The 21,641-nt window shown below is 44.5% G+C and overlaps 1 protein-coding gene across 1 annotated transcript in view; it reads left to right on the top strand.

The window, feature by feature from the left end:
• IRAG1 (inositol 1,4,5-triphosphate receptor associated 1) overlaps positions 1 to 21,641 on the top strand; it is a 72,556-nt gene that overhangs the window by 2,909 nt on the left and 48,006 nt on the right. The window contains exons 2-7 of the mRNA XM_036765381.1: positions 9,952 to 10,058; positions 12,462 to 12,532; positions 14,251 to 14,424; positions 15,794 to 15,877; positions 17,141 to 17,190; positions 21,601 to 21,636. Coding sequence (XP_036621276.1) covers positions 9,952 to 10,058; positions 12,462 to 12,532; positions 14,251 to 14,424; positions 15,794 to 15,877; positions 17,141 to 17,190; positions 21,601 to 21,636 — 522 coding nt within the window. The remainder of the gene's footprint in view (positions 1 to 9,951; positions 10,059 to 12,461; positions 12,533 to 14,250; positions 14,425 to 15,793; positions 15,878 to 17,140; positions 17,191 to 21,600; positions 21,637 to 21,641) is intronic.

Below are 21,641 nucleotides of genomic sequence, written 5' to 3'. Positions count from 1 at the left end.
GCGAAGTGACTTTCCCAAGGTCATCCTTCCATTAGAAACTACAAACTATGTTACAGAGAGTTTGGGGTTGTTGTTTTTTTAAGCACATTTAGCCTCATTTGTTTATGCCCCCCATCTACCGTACTTCCTCACAGGCAACATGATATACTGTAGTGGATAGATAGGGTCATGGACTTGGATTCAGGAAGACCTGTGTTCAAATCCTGCTACGTGACCACAGGCATGTTACTTAGCTTCTCTCTCCCTCAGTTTCTCCATCTCTAAAATGAGGTGGTTGGATGTGACAGCTTCTAAAGTCTCTTCCAGGCTAAGCCAATCATCCCATTTCCCATTGTTTTCTTCTTTGTGTTTTAAAATGTTTTCTTGATGCATTTCCATCACTGCCCACTGATTCATTGCTACATTCTTAAGGTGACCAGTGTCTTAGAAGCACAAGCAATAGTCACTCCTGTGTAGCCCAGGGCTTCTGGGAGCTGCTGAGGTTGTATCCTAAACCCTGGGCTAGTCTGAGCTGCAAGAGAATTTAACATTCATTTACTCTAACACCCCACTTACTGTAGGAATTTCCTCTCTAGCACCCCTGTCAAGTGGTCTTCCAGCCTTTGCTTGACCATTTCTAGGGATGGAAGATCCACCGGGCCTTCCCCATTCCCTGCCACCCTTGAGGAAACGTGCCTTATTTTTTATAGTTCTGTTAGAAATTGAGCCTGTCCTCTCATCCTTCCTTCTGATCCTCTTCTACATACCTGACAGCCTTTCTGATATATGATGATAGCTATCATGAACCCCTCTCCACCCTCCAATCTTCTGTTCTCCAGATTAAACAACCCAGTCACTCAAAAGGCATTTAATCAGCACCTACTATGTGTCAGGCACTACGCTAAGTGCTGGATGCAAAGAGAGGCAAAAGATGGTCTCTTTGCCCTCGAGGAGCTGATGGTCCAGGACACAGTCTCCCTTCCCTTCACCGTACTGGCGGCCCTGCTCTGTCCATGCTCCCCTTTGTCAGTTTCTTCTCTAGAACTGACATGATATTCCAGATGTGGCTGAGCAGGGCAAGGGACAGTGGGCCTCTGCACTCCCTCCCCGCCCACCTCAGGACTCTTGCTCATTTCCTTAGTTGTTATGGTATGTCTTTGGACCACATTAAGTTCATGTCTCCCTTTTTAAAAAAAAAAAAATTCTCATTGCTGCTTTAAAAAAAAAACTTACTCATTGCTGCTGTTGGAAAAAAAATCCGTTGCTGCTTTTAAAAAATATTCATTGCTGCTCTTTTAAAAAAAACACTCATTGCTTTTTTTCTTTAAATGCTCGTGGCTGTTGCTCTTTATTCATGTGTGATTGATCTGGGGGCCCAAGTACTGGGCATATCTTATCCCAGTTTGACATAATCTTGATGACTTAGGACCAAAGCAGCGCAGATCAGTCCTGGTGTTCATTTAGGTGTGTATCATGTGATATAGGGCACCATGTTTGCTTCTGAAGGACTCTAAGTCCTTGAAGCTTTCAGCAAATTCCCAGTTATTTCTTCTCCAGTACCCTCGATATTTGGGTTGGAGTCAGGAAATTCCTTTCAACTCCCATCATGCAACTGGAAGGGTGCTGGGTGGGCCCCTTAGCACCATCCAATCCCACTCATTTTACAGAGGAAAAAACCTTGACTCGGAGAGGGGAAGGATTGAGCAGCAAGTTAGTAGCAGAACCAGGAAAGACCCCAGGTCTCCTGATCCCCAAGCCACGCACCGCTCTTTCCGCTGTATTGGGCCCCTTGCTTGACTGCCAGGCCATTGCTAGATGTAGGCGGGATTTTCAAAAACTATTAACTTCTCCTTTTCCCATTGCAAATTACTCTCATGTAGAAAATATTATTTTCTAGCATAATTTGTTTCTGGAATATTATTTTCTCACAAATCAGTTAATCTGCAAGCATTTATTAAGTACTTGCAATGAGCCAGGCATTGTACTAAGCAGTGCAGAAAGATAAATACCCTGTGTGCCCCCTTCACTCTGCCTCAAGAGGCTGTTTCCTTCCTAGCCACATAAATGCCATTTTTCTAGCTCCTTGAAATGCCTCCTTGCTGGTAATGGTGCTCCCCAGGACAGGAACTGGTCCCAGGCCTGGAGAAAAGAAGCTATTCATACAGACAAGTTGCTGTTTAAGGGAAACTGGCTTCTTCCACAAGCATTTGCCAGGACCTCTCAGCCCAAATTAAACTCTGGAATCCCTATCTACAAGCTTCTCTTTCCTTCTCCTAGTGCTTATCTTGGGTATAGTCATGCGGAGTTGGGGAAAAGGAGGAAGGATTCCAGTTCGCCACACCGCTCTCTATTTATAGTGGGACACAGTCTGTTACGAAACCATTTTACATTCCTGGGAGTTTATCACGAGAATAAATATTTAAATGTTTCTATAAGATTTATTCAACAGGAACAAAATGTGACCTATGAAACAGATTCCTCCTGGGAGCCCTGGTGAGTCCGCAGTCCTATGGCTGAGCCTAGAGCAGGATGCAAGCTAAGATTATATGACTTAGAAGTCTGTTTCAGCCTTGCCTACTTCTCCCCTTCCCTCTCCACCCCCCAGGTCTGGGAAAGGAGTTTCAAATTTTACAACCAGTTAATGCATTTCAAATGAGATCTAAACAAGAAGACACTTAAAAAAAAGACGGAGGCATTCTTTATCCTTCCCCTTCTCTCTTCTTCTCCCCTTCCCTCCTCTGGTGTTTGATTCTTTGAGGCTCAGCAGAAGAACTTTTTACCTCTTGATTAATTCTGCCTTTATCAGTGTCCCAAACTACAATAATGAGGAGTGAAGTAACTTGGTTGTGATTAAAACACCAACCCGCTCTTCCAGTATGGCCAGGTGAAACTCCAAATAACCTGCATGGCCTTAGACCTAGCAATCAGGTGCATGATGGGAGTTGAAAAGAATTTACTGATTCCACTTCAAATGTCTGACGAAAGAAAAGAGTAAAATGGTACAAAAACCAGATTAGTCCCGAGGGCCTCTGTTCTATTGCACAAGGCTTCCCATGGGCACGTTGATGAAGTCCGCTAGGACTGACATTCTTTGTCCTGTACTCTTGCAACCTAAACCTAAATCATTGCCCCACGTTGTCACTTTATAATTTTATTGCATCTATCACTTTATCATAAAACTTACTTTATCATTTTCTCCACCAGTGTAATGTAGGGTTTGGTTTTAATGACCTCAAAATTGGTATGATTAGCGTAGTTCCCAGAGGAAGAGAGGCAACCATGGAGATTTCTGCGTGGGGTCGGACCGCATCGGAAGTTTGGTGTTCGGTTTGGGAGCCACATTTTTGGCAGGGACATCGACAACTGTAGCACATCTAAAGGAGGGAGGAATGGGGAGGGCACTAGAGAACACGCCTTGGGAGGACTGGTAGCCGGAACTCAGGATGTTTAGCCTAGAGAAGAAAGGCTTAGTAAACATTCACGGTCTTCCTGCATCCAAATGGCTGTCATAGGGGAAGAGGGATTATGCTCCTCATGCTTGGCCCCAGAGAGCAGAGCCAGGAACAACGGATGGCATTTGCAGTATTTTAGCCCAATGTAAGGAAATACGTCCTATCAGTCAGAGCTGGCCAACCATGGATTTGCCTCACGTGGTTTCCTATTACAGCAGAGCTGGTGTAACTTCCCCACCCGTGCTGGGCTTGGAGTCAGAGAACCTGAATTCGAATCTCTCTGTCACTTACTACCTGTGTGACCTTGTGGAAACGAGGTCTAGAAAGATTAAGCGTTCTCGTCCAAGGTCACGTGGGGAATAAGTACCAGAGCCAGGATGAAAGCTAAGATCTGACTCCAAATCCCGAAATCTTTCCACCGTACCATGTGCAGTTAAAATAGTGGGGCTTCTTGCACTGGAGAGGAAGAAACCACTTAGAAGCAAAGGAAGTTTAATTTTCACTTTTGGAGGCCATCTTAGCCAAGGGCTCTTCCAGCTCTAAATCTGTAAACATGAGAAGTTACAGAGGGGATTCTTGATTCAAAAAGGGGATTAGATTAGGTAGATGTCCTGGGAGGTCCTTTTAGACGCTAAAATTGTAGGGCTCTAGGTCTCTTCCAGTCTTCGGTTCCTATGGTTCTGTGATCTTGCGGATTTCTTATCCTTGGGTGTAATGGGACTGCTTCCCCCACCTCGCCACGCTGTTCAGGATTGGACACACTATTAAATAAGAATTGGAACAGGGACAGATACAAATTTTGTGCCTAAGGGCAATGTTTCAAAATGTCAATAGAGCTTTCGTTTCCTGGGGGATCATAGGGGAGGCCGGAAAGAGGGCAGGGAGGTGGGAAGTCTCTGACTAGGGGCAGCTGGGTGACAAAGAGTATTGAACTTGGAACCCAGAGCCTGAGTTCAAAGTTCCACCTCAGATACTGACCAGCTGTGTGACCCTAAGCAATTCCCTCCCATCCCCCTCCCCCGGAGGCAGCCAGGTGGTTCAGTGGACAGAATACTAGGCCTGGAATCTGGAAGAACCTGAGTTCCAATCTAGCCTCTGCCTCAGTTTCCCCAACTGTAAAATGGGAGTAATAAGGGCACCTACTTCCTAGGGTTGTTGTGAGGATTAAATGAGGTAATGTATACAAGGATAAACACAGAAGAGCAAATTTGCTTTGGTAATTAGGTCACAAATTTAGAGCTGGAAGGGGCCTACCTTACAGGCCACGCAGTCTAACACGCTTGTTTTATAGATGAAGAAATTGAGGCCTAAACAGATCTTGTCCAAAATCCCAACAGTCTGAAAACCAAGGTCTTCTGGCTCCAAATCTAGCAGTCTTTCCACCATGCCCCGTGCAGTTAAAATACTCAAGAGCAAGAACCACTTAGAAGGAAAGGAAAATTAATTTAAAATTTTTATATTTTCCAATCATGTGTAAAAATAATTTTTAACATTCATTTTTTTAAAATTTTGAGCTCTAAATTCCCTTCCTCCTTCCTCCTCCTCTCCCCACTCCTGGAGAAGGCAAGTAATTTGATTTGGGAAATTTAATTTTAAAAATTAAATTTTTAATATCTCCTCCACTAGTGAAATGTTCTCAAGGTTAGCAGCAAGGTGGAGGCAGTAGCTGCGTTCATTTGCAGCATTTGGCATCATGACTGTTCCTGTGTGTAAGTATAGGCCCTCTGTGGTCTACACCTTCTTAGAAGGGAGTTAAAGGCATACCAAAGGTTAGCACTCACCAACATGATCCTGTGACAGTCGCCGTATTGTCTCCAGCCAAATGATTTCTACTCGAGCTATGGTTTCCCCTCTCTGCACACAGGGACTCTCTCCTCCTCCACAACCACTGAATCACGCTTCTGTTCTACTTGGTACCAACTCGGGAACTCTCAGACACCAGCCATTCAGCTCCTCAGGCTGATTCCCAGCGCAACTAGAGCTCTCCACTCATGCCCCTTCCTTCCCGGCTTGGGATTGTCTTCCTCCTCCGCCAGGACCAGCACCGTTGCTTCCTGCCCCTCAGCAGCCCTGGGCATACAATAATGGCTCCTCTTTCCCCCTGCCTACAACGTCCCTCTCTTCTGCACAACATTTAGCTTAATAAGTGAACTCATTGAAAGTAGAGACTGTCTTTGGCCTCTTTTTGTATTAGCACATAGTAGGTGCTTTAAAAATGCTAGTTGATTTGACTAGTTGGTTCTGTGTATCTGAAAATGTGTCTGAGAACAGCTGTGAAGGAATGCCCAGATCCTCCAGGTGTAATCTCATCATGATTAAGAGCCATAACCCTAATTGTTAGCTATCTACGAGGATGCTTCACAGATAATACAGTATCATCTCATTTATCCCCAAGTAGCTTTTCCTACCTGCCACATCAGCACCTGGAACATAGTCAGAAACCATGGACAGAAGTATAAAAGGCCTCCTGGCAGCCAAAATAGACATGGGAAAGACTTCACTCATTCCTAGGAGAATCCTCACCCAGGGACTGTCTATTCTTAGTTGAAACCTAATTCTAACTGGCCCATGGCAGATCAGAACAGTTGGAGGAGGAAGGGGGGTACTATCAGAGCTGGACTTAACTTTTTTTTTTCTACCATGGTCCCTTTGACACTCTGGTGAAGCTGAGAGACCCCTTCTCTAAAGAATAGTTTTCCTTTTTCTTTTATTTATTTATGTATTCCTGTATGTGTTTATTTACTTTTAACATTATTTTAAAATTTTGAATTCCAAATCCTCTCCCTCACCCCTGCCACTCTCCCACCCGTTGAGAAGGCCTACAATATGATACCAGTTTTAAATAATATTTTAATGCATAAAGTATGGAGGATTACAAAGAAAACCAATTATGTTGAAATAGCAAACAAAAAATATTTCAGACATATTTTTCAGAAGCATAGAATCAACCAATCAACAAGTACTTATTAAGTGTTAGGTGTTAGGGGTACAAAGACAAAAATGAAATGGCTCCTGCCTTCAGGTAGGGGAAGATACAACTCACACCCATAAATGTGTATATACTAAATAAATAACAAAGGTCATCACAGGGGAGGAGATATAGCATCTGGGGCAACAGAAAAGGCCTCTTGTAGGTGTGGCAGGTGAGCTGAGTCTTAGGACACTCGGTACTCTCTGGCCTTCCCATCTACCACAAATTGAACGCAAACACGAGCCTTCCTTTAAGTGTTGTCTCTGCCATTTAGAATAATGGGAACCTGTTGGGAGTAAGGACTGTCTTGATTTTCCGTTTGTATCATCATTGCTTAGCCCAGTACTTGCCACATGGTAGGCATTTTATAAATGCTTTTCCATTACATTCTAAGAGGTAGAGGGGAAGAGAGAGTAGCTTCTAGGCAGGGAGACAGCCTACACCAAAGGGAGAAGAGTGATAGAATGTCATGGGTAAGGAACAGGGAAAAGGCCAATTTGGTCAGACTGTAGGGTGTGTGGAAGGAAGTTGTGCCAGATCTACAGCTGGAAGGGACCTCTGAGGTCCAACCCCTTCCTTTTACAGGTGAGAAGACTGAGGCCTCAAGAGGTTGTGTGACTTGCCCAAGGTCACACAACTATTAAGTGTCAGAGCCAGGATTTGAACCCAAATTCGAAAGTCAGGATTCTCTCCACGGCAACTGAGAGGGCTTGATAGTGGAAAACATTCAGCATCTCCCCACTCCCTAACTGAAGCTAGGGAGGGGTTGGCTCTGCTCACCTGAACTTCTTTAAGTTGGGGAATATGCACATTGTTGGAGGATTCTGAGAGGAGGTAAACTTGATCCTTACATTAAAAACCCCATGATCACACATGGTGCTCATACAGTGCCGACTCACCGGCCAGAGAACGAGGAAAGAGAAGCTCTCTCACTGATATTCAAATCTACCCTTTCCCTTCTCAATGGTCTCGATTCATTCCTTGTACCACGGCCAGTCCAGCATAGGAGGGGATGGTAGAACAATTTCCATCATTTAGTGTGTAAATATTTATTGAGCATCTATCACGTGCAATGGCCCTAGATAAGACACCAGAATGGGGGGAAAAGCTCTTCCTGGGGCTTACGGTAGAGAAGGGGAGACAACTCGGGCATAACAGTAATAGCAGTTAACATTTATATAGCGCTCCCTATGTGCCAGGAACTGTGCTAAGCACGTTACAATTAGGATCTCATTTCATCCTCACAGCAAGCCTTCCAGATGAGAAAACTGAGGCAGAGTCACACAGCTAGGAAGTATCTGAGAGTGGATTGAACTCAGGTCTTCCTGGCTCTAGGCCCCAGCACTCTGTGCACTATTTTACCTTCTAGCTGCCCCAAATTATAGGAGTAATTCATGAATTAATCACCCGCCACCATTTCTGTAGTGCTTTACAATTTACAAAATGCTTCCCTCATTTTATGGGGGAGAAAATCCAAGCAGAATGATTTCTAACTTTACAGATGAGGAAACCAAGGCACAGAGAAGGTTGAGTGTCTTAGGGAGGATCCTATAGCATACAGCGTGAAAAGCATTAGCTTTGAAGTCTGAGGAGCTGGGTTCCAATTCCACCTCTGATCCCATCTACCTGTGTGACCTCAGGCATGTCATTGAAACTGCCCGAGCCTCAAAGAGGTTGTAACATGAAGAAGCTGGATTACTCGGCCTCCGAGGTCTCCTATCTAGCTCGGGATCTGTAATCCTAAGTGTTAGAACCAAGACTCAAATCCAGGGCTTCAGACCTTGGTGCTGTCTTAAAAAAGAATGTGAAAATGCAGAGGCATGAACAAAGCCCTTCCGGAAAGAAGAGGTTCCTTCTGGGGTTTGGGGGAAGGGAGGAATCTGGGAAGTCTTCACGGAGGAGGTCCATGTGTAACTAAACTGGACCTTAAAGTGTCAGTAGGTGTTGGACAAGTGGAGGAGGAGAATGGAGGAGAAAGAGTATCCCAGGTGGAGGAAACAAAATGAATTGAATCCTAGATGACTAGAACCAGGTGTGCTGGCAGATGTTTAACAACTAGCTTTCCAAAAAAAAAAAGTGCCCACAACACACTTTTAAGTTTACTTTTAATTATTAAAATTTTCTCCATTACTTTCTTGGAACTAGACAACCAACAAAACAAAAAATCCGGTCCCGATTTATAACACTTTCCAATTTCTGTGGTGTAAATGCTCATGCTGAAAATTTAACAATCAGTTCCAGAGCCCGTACAAACTGGTAGCAGCACCCTCCTGTCTGGAGCACTAGTAGGAAACAAGGCTGGTAGGTTGAAGCCAAGGTGTAAAGGACTTTGGCTATCAGACCAAGGAATTTGGATTGCATCCTATATGTACAGGGGAACCATTGAAGGATATTGAGCAAGTGGGTGGTGACGGAATCATATTAGTGCCTTAGGATAACTAAGCCGGTAGCATGTGCCACAGACTGGTCCAGACTTGGGAGAGATTGGGGAGAGGATAACCAATCAGGAGACTTTACACACATTTTTTGTTTACTGCAGACTTTGAGAGGTGATGCTCCCTGAACCTGCTGATTCCCACCCCTAAACAAACTTCTCTGATCCCTGAAAAGCCCATCAGGAAGGTTGCTGTGCACCTGACGAGGATTCCTCCAACCCCATTCTAACCCCACTTGTAGAGTTAGATTTCAGGGACCATGAAGTGGAGGGAAAAGTCCAGGGAATGGGCTTTTTTTGCTTTGCTCCTCTTGGGTTTCTCCATGTTCCTGCCTCATGCGTCAGCCTTCCAGGTGCAAATACAGGTGGGGTGGGAGTCTGTAGTCAGTCCACGTTGTGGAGGCAGCTGAAAACATATATCTGAGCAGCAGGATGCACCACATGTCCACTGCCTGCCCCCCCTCCCAGCATCTCCCCCCTCCCCAACTGCTGCCCACTGACCTTGGATTTCCGAAGGGGAACTTGGGGAAAGTTGATTTCCTAGGACCTCTGCTCCCAGTACCTAGACCCTGCCTCCTCCTGACAGAACTGGGCAGGTTAGTGGATTAGGTGTAGAACAGGGGATTCTCCTTTTTCATACATAATACAACTGAAATGCTGGTTTTATCTTTTATCAAGGAGGATCTCAATATCCACCAGACTGTGTCTTCTACACCTCATAGTCCAAGGGTTTTTAACGGTGGATCCACAATATTAAAAAATATTGTGATATCTGTATTTCAACATAAGTAATTTCATATGGATTTTATTCATTTAAAAACATGATCTTAAGAAAGGGGTCCATAGGGCTCACCAGACAGCCAAAGGGAGGTCGATGGCACAAAAAAGGGCAGGAACCCCGAGTCTAGCCCCCAGAAAGCATCTGGTGGAATGCCACGTGTGGCAATCACCCAGCCACTGGGACTTCAGGGTTTATGCAACATTTAATGATGATGATGATGACTAGCGTTTATATAGTACTTACCATGTGTACTTTACTATAATAATAATTAACATTTACGTAGCACTTACTATTACTTATTATGTACTTTGTTCTTTTATCACAAACCATTCAGGGCCCTCCCGCTGAAGAGACTGTGTGCGGAGCACCGTCTATCGTCCTACCCGGGGATGAGGATGCTGTCACGCCAGATGTAGAGAATGATAAAAATCTGGTGAGCAGGTACTGTGCCTTCCCTGGGTTCCCCAGTCTCTACCTAGGTCCGTGTTGTGCTGAGCTGCAGATTTCAGGGAATGGACCAAATGGACAGCAGGATTTGCCACAAGTCTTCACAGATTTTTGGAGTCAAAGTTGTCTTTCGTTTGCTTTTTTGAGGAGATGGCAGAATAGTTAAATGGGAGAAATGCAGGGTTACTTTAATCATGTTACCCTCTCCCTAAAAGCCCTTTCCCTCCATGCTCCACTAACCCCTTAAATAGCCCCCTTGAATACTTCCAGAGATCAGGATTTCTGAGGGGTGGGGAGGAGGCGCTCCTGCCCCTGGCTCAGAGTCCAGCCCTTCCCTCCAGATCTTAGCAGCCAATGTACATGGGTTTCTGTGGTCCCCAGGGGCTCAGCAGCCTTGTGATGGGAGAGCTCCCCTGCATATTCCTCAGAAGCTAGGGGATTCTATGAGGTAGGGTGAGGGGAGATTTCAGGTGTGGGGGACCACTTGTGCAAAGGTGCTGGGAGGCCAGTTTGACTGGAACAGAGTACAAGAAGGGGAGAAATATTAAATGAGACTGGAAAGGAGGTGAGAGCTAGATTGTAGAAGGCTTTAAATGTCAGCTGGAGGATTTTATATTTTTTTTCCCTACAGGCAATAGGGAGCCACTGGAGGTTTTTGAGTAGGGGAATCCCAAGAGTCAGCTCCGTGTTTTTGGAACTGTGAGGGACAGGTACCCCAGCCATCACATGGCACAACTTGAACCTCTTATATAGTTTGGTAGGATTCTCTAAATCTTCTCCCTCACTAACATAGCCTTTGAGGTTAGCCTGGCTCCTGCCCTAATGAGGCATGGGAAAAGGAATTTGGGAATAGCATGACCATTGGACACAATAGTATAAACACGGAAAACTCCCAGATACTTGTGGTCCCACCGTTTAAAGGACAACAAAAAGTGGGCTCTGCAGATGAGAGAGGCTTCTAGGTCTCCTGATTACCCAGGACCACAGTAAGACCTGAGTTCAAATCTCAACTTTGATGCTTATTACTGTGTGACCTTAGGCAAGTCACTTAACTTCTATGCCTCAGTTTTCCTTCTTTCTTAAAAAAAATGAGGGGGTTGAATGAGATGACATTTTAAATGTTGGACTTATTATGACTGCAAAGTAGAGGCCCTAAAAGATGCCATAAGAAACTTCAGAAAGACCTTTCAGCTGAGGAAGTCTGAGTAGACATAATGGAGGAGGCAGCCCCTGACATGGACTTTGAAAGAAGATTTCAGCAGGTAGAGATACGGAGGGAGAGGCTTCCCGGTGATAGCCCCGCTTCATGTACAAAGGCAGAGATGGGCAGGATCAGATCAGGGAACAATTAGTAACTCAAATTTCCTAAAACACAGCCTAAAAACAAGCCTTGTGGTTCTGTGGAAAGAAAGGTGCCTTGGGACTCTGAGGGCCTGGGTTCAAATCCTGACACTTCTACTTACTCCCTGTGTGATTTTGGGCAAATCACTTCCTTATCTGCTAAGTGATGGGGCTGGACTGGATCGAGGACCTCCAAGGTTCCTTCCAGCTTCACCTCTATGGGCCTGTGAACAGGCCCACTGCCCGGCCAGTTAGGGCAGCCAAGTGATGGAGTGGATAGACTGGAGTCAAGAAGACCAGATTTCACATCCATCCTCTGAAAGTCACTAGCTGTGTGCCCCTGGGCAAGTCACTTGACCTCTCTTTGCCTCAGTTTCCTCATCTGTAAAATGGAGATCATAACAGCACCTACCGCCCAGGGCTGTTGTGATGATCAGATAAGACGATAATTGTAAAGCGCCTAGCACAGTGCCTGGAGCATAGTAGGTGCTACGTAAATATTAGCTGCTATCGTTATCATTATTATGGAGAGATGAGTAAATCTCCTATCTCTGATACTTACTGGTTGTAAGTCAGCCAGACATTTCACCTTTCTCAGTCTCAGTTTCTTCACCTGCAAAATGGGGGTGGTAACGCCTCTCGCATCTACCTCAAAGAATTGTGAAGGGGCAAAGAGGAGATAATGTGCATGAAGCCCAATATAAATGTCAGTTTTAAATACGATTAACTTAGCTTACCACTGACCACCTGACCCAGAGCCACCTCCTCTCTCTTCCCTTTTGGCACATAGTGGGTCAGGCTCAGGACTGTCGCCTCCACATGTCAGCCTGCCCTGTTAGCCTGGCTCTGGTTTGAGTGACCTCTTCCCACTTGACTACTTCACTGTTGGAGAGATTCTATCTTGCCCTGGAGTGATAAAGAACGCAGAACTCCCTGTGACTGTTTCTAGCCCCTTCTGGGCAGTCCCCGAGGTGGATTGTCATGCCCACAGGGGTAAGAGCAGGCATGGTTTTGTCCCCCTTTCTTCCTCCCTCAACCCAACATTCTGTTTTCCAGACCACGCAGTCCTCGTCATCAGCTTTCTAACCGACACATGAAGGCTTCCCTCACATCTCTGACATCTGTGGGTAAGGAGCACATCAGCTGTGTGGATGTCTGTGTAGCTCAGGCCTTTGGTTCCCCCATCTAGGAAAAAAGAACAACCAGCAAAAAGGACCAAAATAGGTGCTGAGCTGGACGTGGTGGCCTGTTGAACCAGTGGTTGTAAGGCTAGAGGTTACATCTGTGGGTCCCAGGAGTACCAGCCCAACTACTACTGGCAACTTCCACCTTCTTAACCCAGGGCTTATCCTGCCCTGCTTATCACCTCTTTTCAGTCCCTCACAGGGGAGAGGTGATACACAAACACAAAGAAATCCACACCAGTCATGAAATCAGGCTTTCAGGGTTTCAGGAAGATTGGGCAGCCCCCCATGAACTCTGACCTTCTTATTGACCAGTAGTCAAGGGGGATCCATTGGAGGCTTCTGAAGCCTTTCCCCAAAGACTAAAGAATGTTATCCCTTTAAGTCATCCCAGACTCAAGAAAAGAATGCTAGGGAGAAGGGGCCAATTACAGAGACCGACCCCTGGAGGCTACTCTCCTTCAGGTCAGAATCTAAGATGGTATAAGAGACAGGTGGTTAATCATTCACCTGAAAAGGAAAAGAAGAAAAGGAGGAGGAGGAGGAGGAGACAGATGACAATAGGTAGAAATCGACAGAACCTAAAATCCTCAAAGTAGGGAGGTCTGTCCTCTTCTTTTGGTAGAGAGCAGAGGTGTCAAACTCACAGGGGCAGCAAAACTCCCTAGATTAAAATGTAACTGGGAAATATTTAGCAAAATAAGTAAAAATACAATATAAGATAGATAACGTGAATTTGTGGTTTTCTAAGTCAGTATGTGCCAGCAGGGATCTGTTTCTATTTGAGTTTGATGCCCCTTGTATAAAGACACCACACATCCCACACAATCTGTATGACTTTGGCAAACCAGTCCTGAGCTCCACGGGTTCCTATGCATGGTGTAGTCAAATCAGCACTGGATTTGGGTGAAGAAGACCTGAGTTTATATTGCTAATCTGGTCACGGGAAAGTGCATTCCCTTCTCTGGGCTTCAGCTTCCTCATTTATAAAATGAAAGAGTTAGCCTAGATCTGTGGTTCTCACAGGGTGTGTTGTGAGCCTCTTGAGGTGTTCGATGAAGGCCCTCCCCAAGCCCCCAGGCCCTGCCCCGCCCCCTGCAGTTTGCTGCCTGCTCTTCCCTGTCTGATATCAGGAAAGTTGCAGACCCAATAATGGGAGACCCAATATGGCCTTCTGGGGAAGAAAGAAAGAAGAGGATAGAGACAGAGGGAAGGAAGGAAAGACAAAGGAATCCTACATGCCAGGTAGCGGGCTTGGAGACTCGATGGCCAGGGAACCCTACTCTGGAGCTCATTTTAAACATTCAGTACACAGTGTCATTCCTAGGGCTAAGAAGAAACCTTGGAGAATCAGTGACCTTGACCATAGGCTGGGAGATGGAAAGGACTTGGGGGTCATCCAGTCAAATCCCTTCCTTTTGTGTCCCTTCTCTCTCTAAATCCCATTGGCTTACATGGCACCATCCACACCTTGTGGGCCTGAGCTGGGCAGGCGGGGAGGGAGGCAGAGCTAGAACAGGCTCCAAGCTAGCAGGCCAAATTTTCAGGGGCTGGGTAAGAGGGCATGGGGCTCCCAGGAATAATCCCTCTCAACTTTCCCAATTTTTACCATCTCCTCCACATCATGTGCTCATTTGCCTACGTAAACTTGCCACCCCTAGACAATGCAGGCCATATCATCCATCTGGTGAATGACCAGCTGCCAGACATCAAAATCTCTGAGGAAGATAAGAAGAGGAACCTCGAGCTCCTTGAAGAAGCCAAGAAAGTGAGTGAGCGTTTCCTGACCAGGAGAGGCAGAAAGTCCAGGAGCAGCCTGCCTGATTCCCCTTCAGGTAGGAGGGAGCCTGTGGCTAGGACAGACCCACTGGGGCCAGAAAGGGCCTGGAGGTCCTCTGAGTGCAGGCCACATTCTGAGTGGAGTCTGGTCACAGCCCAGACAAAGCTGGGAGGTTTTTTGAAATTAAATTCAAATTTTAAAATGTCATTTTAATGTAATTTTTTCAATTAACAAGTTTTTATTTTCTTTCTCTCCCACCTATCCCCAATTGAAAAGAAAAAGAAAAGCCTTATAACAAATATTTGTTGTCAAAAAACTAATCGGGAGGTATTTCTGAAGAGGATTTTCTTTACCTTAGCAGTAAACAAAGCCTGGTCCCCCAAACTTACAAACCAACCTGGCCAATCTTACCTTTAGGGACAAGTCTGGCAGAACTGTTATAGACTGACTGGAATTCTCTCTACGGGGTATTGAAGTGAAAAGACCCTTTCTCTGAGGTTCATTACAGAGCAAAGCTGGCTGGGACCTCTTCAGATCTCCAAGACAAGGCAGCAGAGGGAAAAGTCACTTCATTTCTCAGTCTGAAAGTTATCTGGACTTTGTGGAAATATCTCTGTGGCTCCCAAAGCTGCTGCCTTGCCCATTGTCCTTCCTATAGAACGTTCTCCTGTTCCCACCTCCCACCCCCATCTCTCCTCATCATCCTTTCTCAGCAGCAGCTTCTGTATCTCTAAACCAGGCCCCAGTCCTACACTCTGCCTGGACAAGGCTCCTAGGTCTGCTGTAGAAATGGCAGCCCACATGTTCATCACTTTGTTTCTCCTAGCCTCAGTTTTCTGTAAAATTAGGGAGTAAATTTGTAAAATCAGTAAATCTGTAAAATTAGATGCCCTTTAAGGTGAGAGAGAGAGAGGGGGGGGGAGGGAAAGAGAGGGAGAAAGAGAAGCAGGAGAGAGGGAGAGAAGGAGAGGAGGGGAGGAAAGAGAGACATGGAGGGAAAGAGTGAGGGAGAGAGAAAGAGAAGGGGGAAAGAGGGAAAGGAGGGAAGGAGAGAGAGAGAGGGAGAAAAGGAAGAAGGGAAAAAGAATAGAGGAGGGAGAAAGAGAAAAAGGAAAATAGGAAAGAGAGAAGGAAGGAGGTAGAGAAAGAAAAAGAGAGGGGGATGTAGAGGGAGAGAGAGAGAGAGAGAGAGAGAAGAAATGAAGCAGCCCTTGCCTCAAGGAGCTTATATTCTATCTAGAGAGACAACATGTAAATAAATAAACATATATTCTATGTATGTATGTGTATATATACCATATAATACAAATATATATCGTGTATATATATACACATGTATGTTTAAATATACATATATGTACATATACATGCTCTGGTCTGTCCCAGTGAGAGGCTGATGTGGCTTTCGATGTTTGTTTCTGCAGCCATTTCACCAAACCTCAGTCCTGGGGCTTCTCCTGCAGGGTCCCGGAGCAACTCCTTGAGCAGCCCACCCTCACCATCATCAGGTAAAGTGAACTAAGTGTTTAACCCAGGGCTTTGTAAGCCTGTGTGCCGGCCTCCTGCCTGCCCAGCTGCCACTCTCACCTGTGGGGTGAGAAGGCAGCTTTCCTGTCCTTCTCCTGTGGGTGCCCCTGCTACGATCCCCTTCTGGTTTCCCCCTGCCCCATCCCAGCTCCAGATTCCAAGGCAGATTCCAAATGGGCCAGTTGCCTCTTCCTTTCAGCAGGGGCTTCATCTGAGAGGGGCACACGAGGGAGGCTGGCCACTGGATCAGGCCTGGGGTGAGAAGGAGCCAGTGACACCAGAGCAGCTTATGGAGATAATCGGGGTCAGTCACAGGATGGTTTCCCCAGACCGGAGGCAGTGCGGTACAGTGGATAGAGCACTGGATTGGGTCAGTGAGACCCAGGTTTGAAGCCTGCCTGGACACTTACTAGGTCAGATTGCGACAGTGAACAATTCAGGTGGCCTCTCTGAACTTCACCCTTCTCATCTGTAAAGTGACAAGATGACCTCTAAGGCCCTGGGAGCTTTAACCATCGGGCCCTGTGATCCCTTCTTCAAACCCGAGGGCAGACAAGGAGATGACTTCACCATATGTGTAAACGGACCATGTGTACAAGTGAGGAATCCAATTTTTGTCAAACTGAGGAGTCCCAGTTTGGTAACATCTCAACCCATCTATGCCCTAACACATAATAACCACAACAACATTAACAATAAGAAACCCTAAGGGGTTGCTTGAGAAGCTTGAGTTTCATCTCCCCCATTAGAATGGAAGCTCCTTGAGGGCAGGGACTGTCTCACTTTTGTTTTCTATCCCCTGCCCCCATCAGAGTGGCTGGCACAGGGTAAATGCTTAATACATGCTCTTCATTCATTCATTCATTCATTCGGCTTAGGGTCACATAGCTCCTAAGGTGTCAGAGGCAGGTCTTTAAGTCCCGTGCTCTATCCCCTTCCCCACTGCCTCTAAAGAGGGGCTAAAAAAGTCCCCCAAATGCTTCAGCATGTACCAAGCTCATCTCAGCCAGAAGGCAGTACTTCCAGAACATTTGAGCATGCCAGGATACTCAGGAGGCAAAACTTGTCTGTGATGGTTCGGGGATGAAATTCTACGGATTTGATGCCTCTGTCCTAAGCAGCACTGGCACACCTGGTGTAGGTGCTGCTATGGGACAGAAAGTAGACGTGGCATTGCTCTAGAGAGGAAACTACCACTGGTTGGGCTGTACCTTCCCAGCAACCCGTCCTCCTTATTATTCCAGGTTCTGAGGTGTGTGCTGCCCCGCTCCCTGGGCCAGGATCTCCGCTACAGGTAAGAATACACGGCTTTTGTTAGACATAGAATCTTACAAAGTTCTTAACCCAGAATAGGGTCCTCAGTGATGAACTACTCAGCCCCCAAAGAAGTGGTATGCTGGCAAAGCTTTAACATCAGGCTCTCCAGAAGATGCACAGTCAAAAAAAAATGTTTGCTGAACACACTTTAAAGTTTAATTTGCATTATTAACATTTTCTCTATCACTGTCTTAGTTTAGACAATCAACAAGACAATAAATCAAGGCCCAGTTTGGAGCATTTGTCAATTGAATTCTTACACTGAAAATTTAATAGTCTTAACCGGCTCTAACACACCCCTGACCTGAACGCAGTGGAGGTGGGGGAGGAGTGGTGAGATCAACCAGCAGTGGGGGGCTCAGGATTGGAGAAATAGTAACAACTTGCATTGTTGCAGTACCAGCGGTGGGGAACCTGGGGCTTCAAAGGGTGGCCTCAAGGCCGCAGGACCCCTGATAGACCTCTATGTTTAAATGTTATAGATAGAATACACACACATGCATATACATGTATGTATATGTTTGTGTGTAAATGTGGGTGTACATATACGCACATGCATGCATATAATATATATGATATATACATATATGTGTGTGTATACATATACATACATACATACATACATATATACATACATACATATATATATATATATATATATATATATATATATATATATATATATATATATATGAAGGCTTTGTGGTATAATGAAAAGAGCACTTAATTTGCAGCTAGAGGACCTGGTTTCAAATTCTGCCTCTGTTGCTTACTTTGTGTGACTTTGGACGAACCACTTAACCTCCTAGGGCTTCACTTTTTTTGTCTGTAAAATGAGGAGGTTGGACTAGAAATCTTCTGATCTCTAGATATCTGGCCCCTTGATCCTAACCACTTCAGTTCTCTGAGACTCAGCTTCCTCATCTGTAAAGTGTGTGTAGTGTGTGACACTACCTAGTGTTACACACTCCTTCCAGCTCTAAGTCTGTGACTCAATGATTCTACCTGGCACTCTCCTCAAGGCAACTTTGTGAGACAGGCATGGGCTGTGCAAATATTATTTTCTCTACTTGATAAATTAGGAACCAGAACTTCAGAGAGATGAAGCTGCTTAACAGCAGTCCCATAGCTAAGAAGGGTTGACACAGGGATTAGAATCCAGGTTTTCTGCCTCTGGGTCCAGTGATCTTTCCGCAGCCCGCCTACTACTCTGTATCCTGATGTATCTGCTATTCTGGATCCTGCTGGCCTTTGTCCTGTATCGTCTCGTGAATTTATTCATATTTCTTCTTGTTCTTCCCATTTATCAAGTCTTACGACACCATCACATTCTGTTCTGTTAATATAGCATTCCCGTGGCCCTAGGCAGATGTCTTTCCAAGATTTGTTTATTTTTTCTTCTTGTTAAAACAGCTTTGACTATTTCTGCACCAATAAATCAGATAGGTGTGCTCTCCCACCCCAAAATAGGACATAGATTTCTAGAACAGGAAAAAGCCATAAAAGTTATCTAGTCCTATCCCTCCTCATTTTAGTCAGCTGGCCAGTCAGTCGATAAACACAGTGCCAGGCACTGTGCTAAGTACTGGGGATACAAAAAGTGGCCGAAGACAGTCCCTGTCTTCGAGGGGCTCATAATCTAAAGGGGGAGTCCTATTTGGAGGATCCCTGGGTCAAAGGGTAGCATCAGTTTTATATCTCTTATTGTAATTGAAAATAATTATACTAATTATTAGAATCACCTGAGCAACATTCTACAACATGCCTGACAAGTGTTCACAGACCCTCTGCTTGAAGATCCCGAACGAGGAGGAGCTCCTTACCTCCCTGGACAGCTCACTCCATTCTGGGAGTAGCTCTAATTGTGAGGAAGATTTTCCTGACGTTGAGCCTACATCTTCTTTCCTGCAACTTCCATGCATTGCTTTTCTAGGTCTGCCTTCTGGGGCTAGTAGAATAAATATAATCCTCCCATATGCCAGTCCTTCAAACACTGAAGTTATCCTGGTTTCTTCAACTTATCCTACTATGTTAGGACCTTAAAGCCTCTCACCAGGATGGTTATCTTTCTCTGGATATATTCTGGAGTCTATGTCTTTCCTGAAATGATGACCAGGGCACAGCATGACAGAAATATCACCTCCCTGGTTCCAGACATGATGCCTCTTTTGGTGTAGCCTGGGATAACATTAAGTTTTGGTGCTGCTGTGTCACATTGTTGTCTCATATTGAGCTTGTCCACTAAAGCCCCCAAGTCTTTTTCACAAAAACTATAATCTAGCCACATTTGTCCCAACACACTCCTATGCTATTGATTTTTTAACCCAAGTAAGTGACTTTACATTTAGGTCTATTAAATTTCATCCTATTCAATTCAGTCCAATGTTCTAGCCCATGAAATATCTTTTTTCCTCCAAGTTTTGTCATCTATCTATTCCTCCCAGCTTAATTTCATCTGCAGTTCTGACAAGCATGAGTCTTCATTCAAGTCACTGACTTAAAAATGCTGAACAGCTTAGGGTCAAGCAGAGATCCCTGGGGCACTCTGTTGGAGACCTCCATCCAAGCTGACAAAATCACTTTAGGTCCCAGTCATTCAACCAGTTCTGGTATACTACTGTATAACCCATTTGCCTCCATCTTGTCCCCAAGGATACCACGATAATTATCAAATGCTTGATTGAAATCTAAGTGCATCATGACCCTATGTTTGTAGCTTTGTCCTCATCTTATAGTCTAGTTAACCAATCACAAGAAGAAATGAGCTTATTCTGGCACAGCTTGTTTTTAAAGAAATGATGCTAGCTTTCAGTGGATACTACTTCCTTTTCTAAGTGTTTACAAACTACCCTCTTTGATAGTATATTCTAGATTTTGCCAGAAATTGAAATCAAGCTCACTAGTCTAGAGTTGGTACATTCCAAACTCTTCCATGTTCTGAAAGCTGGGACCTCCTTTGCCTAACTCCTTCATTCCCATGGCACCTCTCCTATTCTCCAAAATTTCTCCAAGATGGCAGAGACCCAGCACTTCTATCTTCCAGTTCTTTCAGTATGTGGAGATGTTGCTCCTTTGAGCCTGGTGACTTGGATTAACTGAAGATGCTGGGTGCTATCTTGCCATCTTCACATTTACCTTAGGATTCCACTTACCTCTAATTTTTACAATCATTGAATTTTTATCATTTTTAACGATTTTTATCAATTTGATGGGCATAAATTACCTCACTGTTGTTTTCATTTGCATCGCTCTGATCAGTAGAGTTTGAATGCCTTTTCAAGTGAAAAGGAACAATTTTGGCCCCCCAAATGCTGCTTAGATTATTTTCGTCTATTCAATCTGAACATTCTCTCATTTGCAACTAGTTATTTTACGTGTTGTCTCCCCCATTGAATGTGAGGTCCTGGAGGAAGGACTTTCTTAACATCTCCAGAACTTAACTCAGTGGCTGGCACATAGTACATACTTAATAAATGTCTGTTGGCTGACTGAATCTGAGAACTAGGTATTCATGTCCTTGGTCAATTTGTCCATTAGAAAATGGGCCTTTGTGCTCAGAAATTTGTGTCCAGGACTTATAGATTCTAGATAGCAAATTTTTATCAGATAAATTTACCATGAAGAATTTTTCTCAATCTGTTTTTTATTCTCCTGATTTGGGATATATCATCTTTAATTTTTTAAACTTTTTTTAATCACCTTCATTAGCATCCGCAAAACACAGAAGCAAATGTTTTTTAAATGAAGGGCAAAATCTTACATTTTAATGTGTATTAATATGCAAAGCTTCTCATTTTTAACAAGATAGAACCAAATGAATTAACAAAAAAGCAAAGACAATTATTTTGTTCTATATGCTATTCTAGGTCTAGCTGAAGTTCCATTGGCTGGCTTTATTTCTTGTCTGTGTCTCTGTCTCCCTCCTTTTTTTCTATGTAATTATAATCAGTGTCTATATAGTTCTGGTTCTAATGATTTTACTTGGCATTATCACCTGAGGGTCTTTCCCTATTCCTTTGTGTGCTTCATGAAGTTTTATGGTACCATAATATTTTATTATGTAAATATGCCATAATTAACTTGGCTATTTGCTAACCTTTGGACATAGAGGGCACTTCCCAACTTTTGGCTACTACAAAGAAAGCAGTTTTGGCTCAATATATATAGGCCCTCTCTTCCTTTTTATGATATTTTCAGGATAAAATCCTAGCAGTGGACTTGTTGAGTCTAAGAGCATGGTCGTTTTTGCTACATTGGTTTCTATTTTCAAAGTCTCTTTATAGTTACATAGTTAAATCCGTCTGTTTTGTCTCAACTAAGAGGCCAACATTTCTAGAAGGAATAGTTCATTTACACTATTTAATTTTGGTTTATTTCTTGCTCGCAGAAGGGAGATGAGCCATCATTTCACCTTGACCTACCTGTAAG

Source organism: Trichosurus vulpecula, chromosome 6, assembly GCF_011100635.1.
Source record: "Trichosurus vulpecula isolate mTriVul1 chromosome 6, mTriVul1.pri, whole genome shotgun sequence".
Taxonomy (NCBI): Eukaryota; Metazoa; Chordata; class Mammalia; order Diprotodontia; family Phalangeridae; genus Trichosurus; species Trichosurus vulpecula.
The sequence above is the reverse complement of the archived record's forward strand: the minus strand, read 5'-3'. Positions and strand labels throughout refer to the sequence as shown.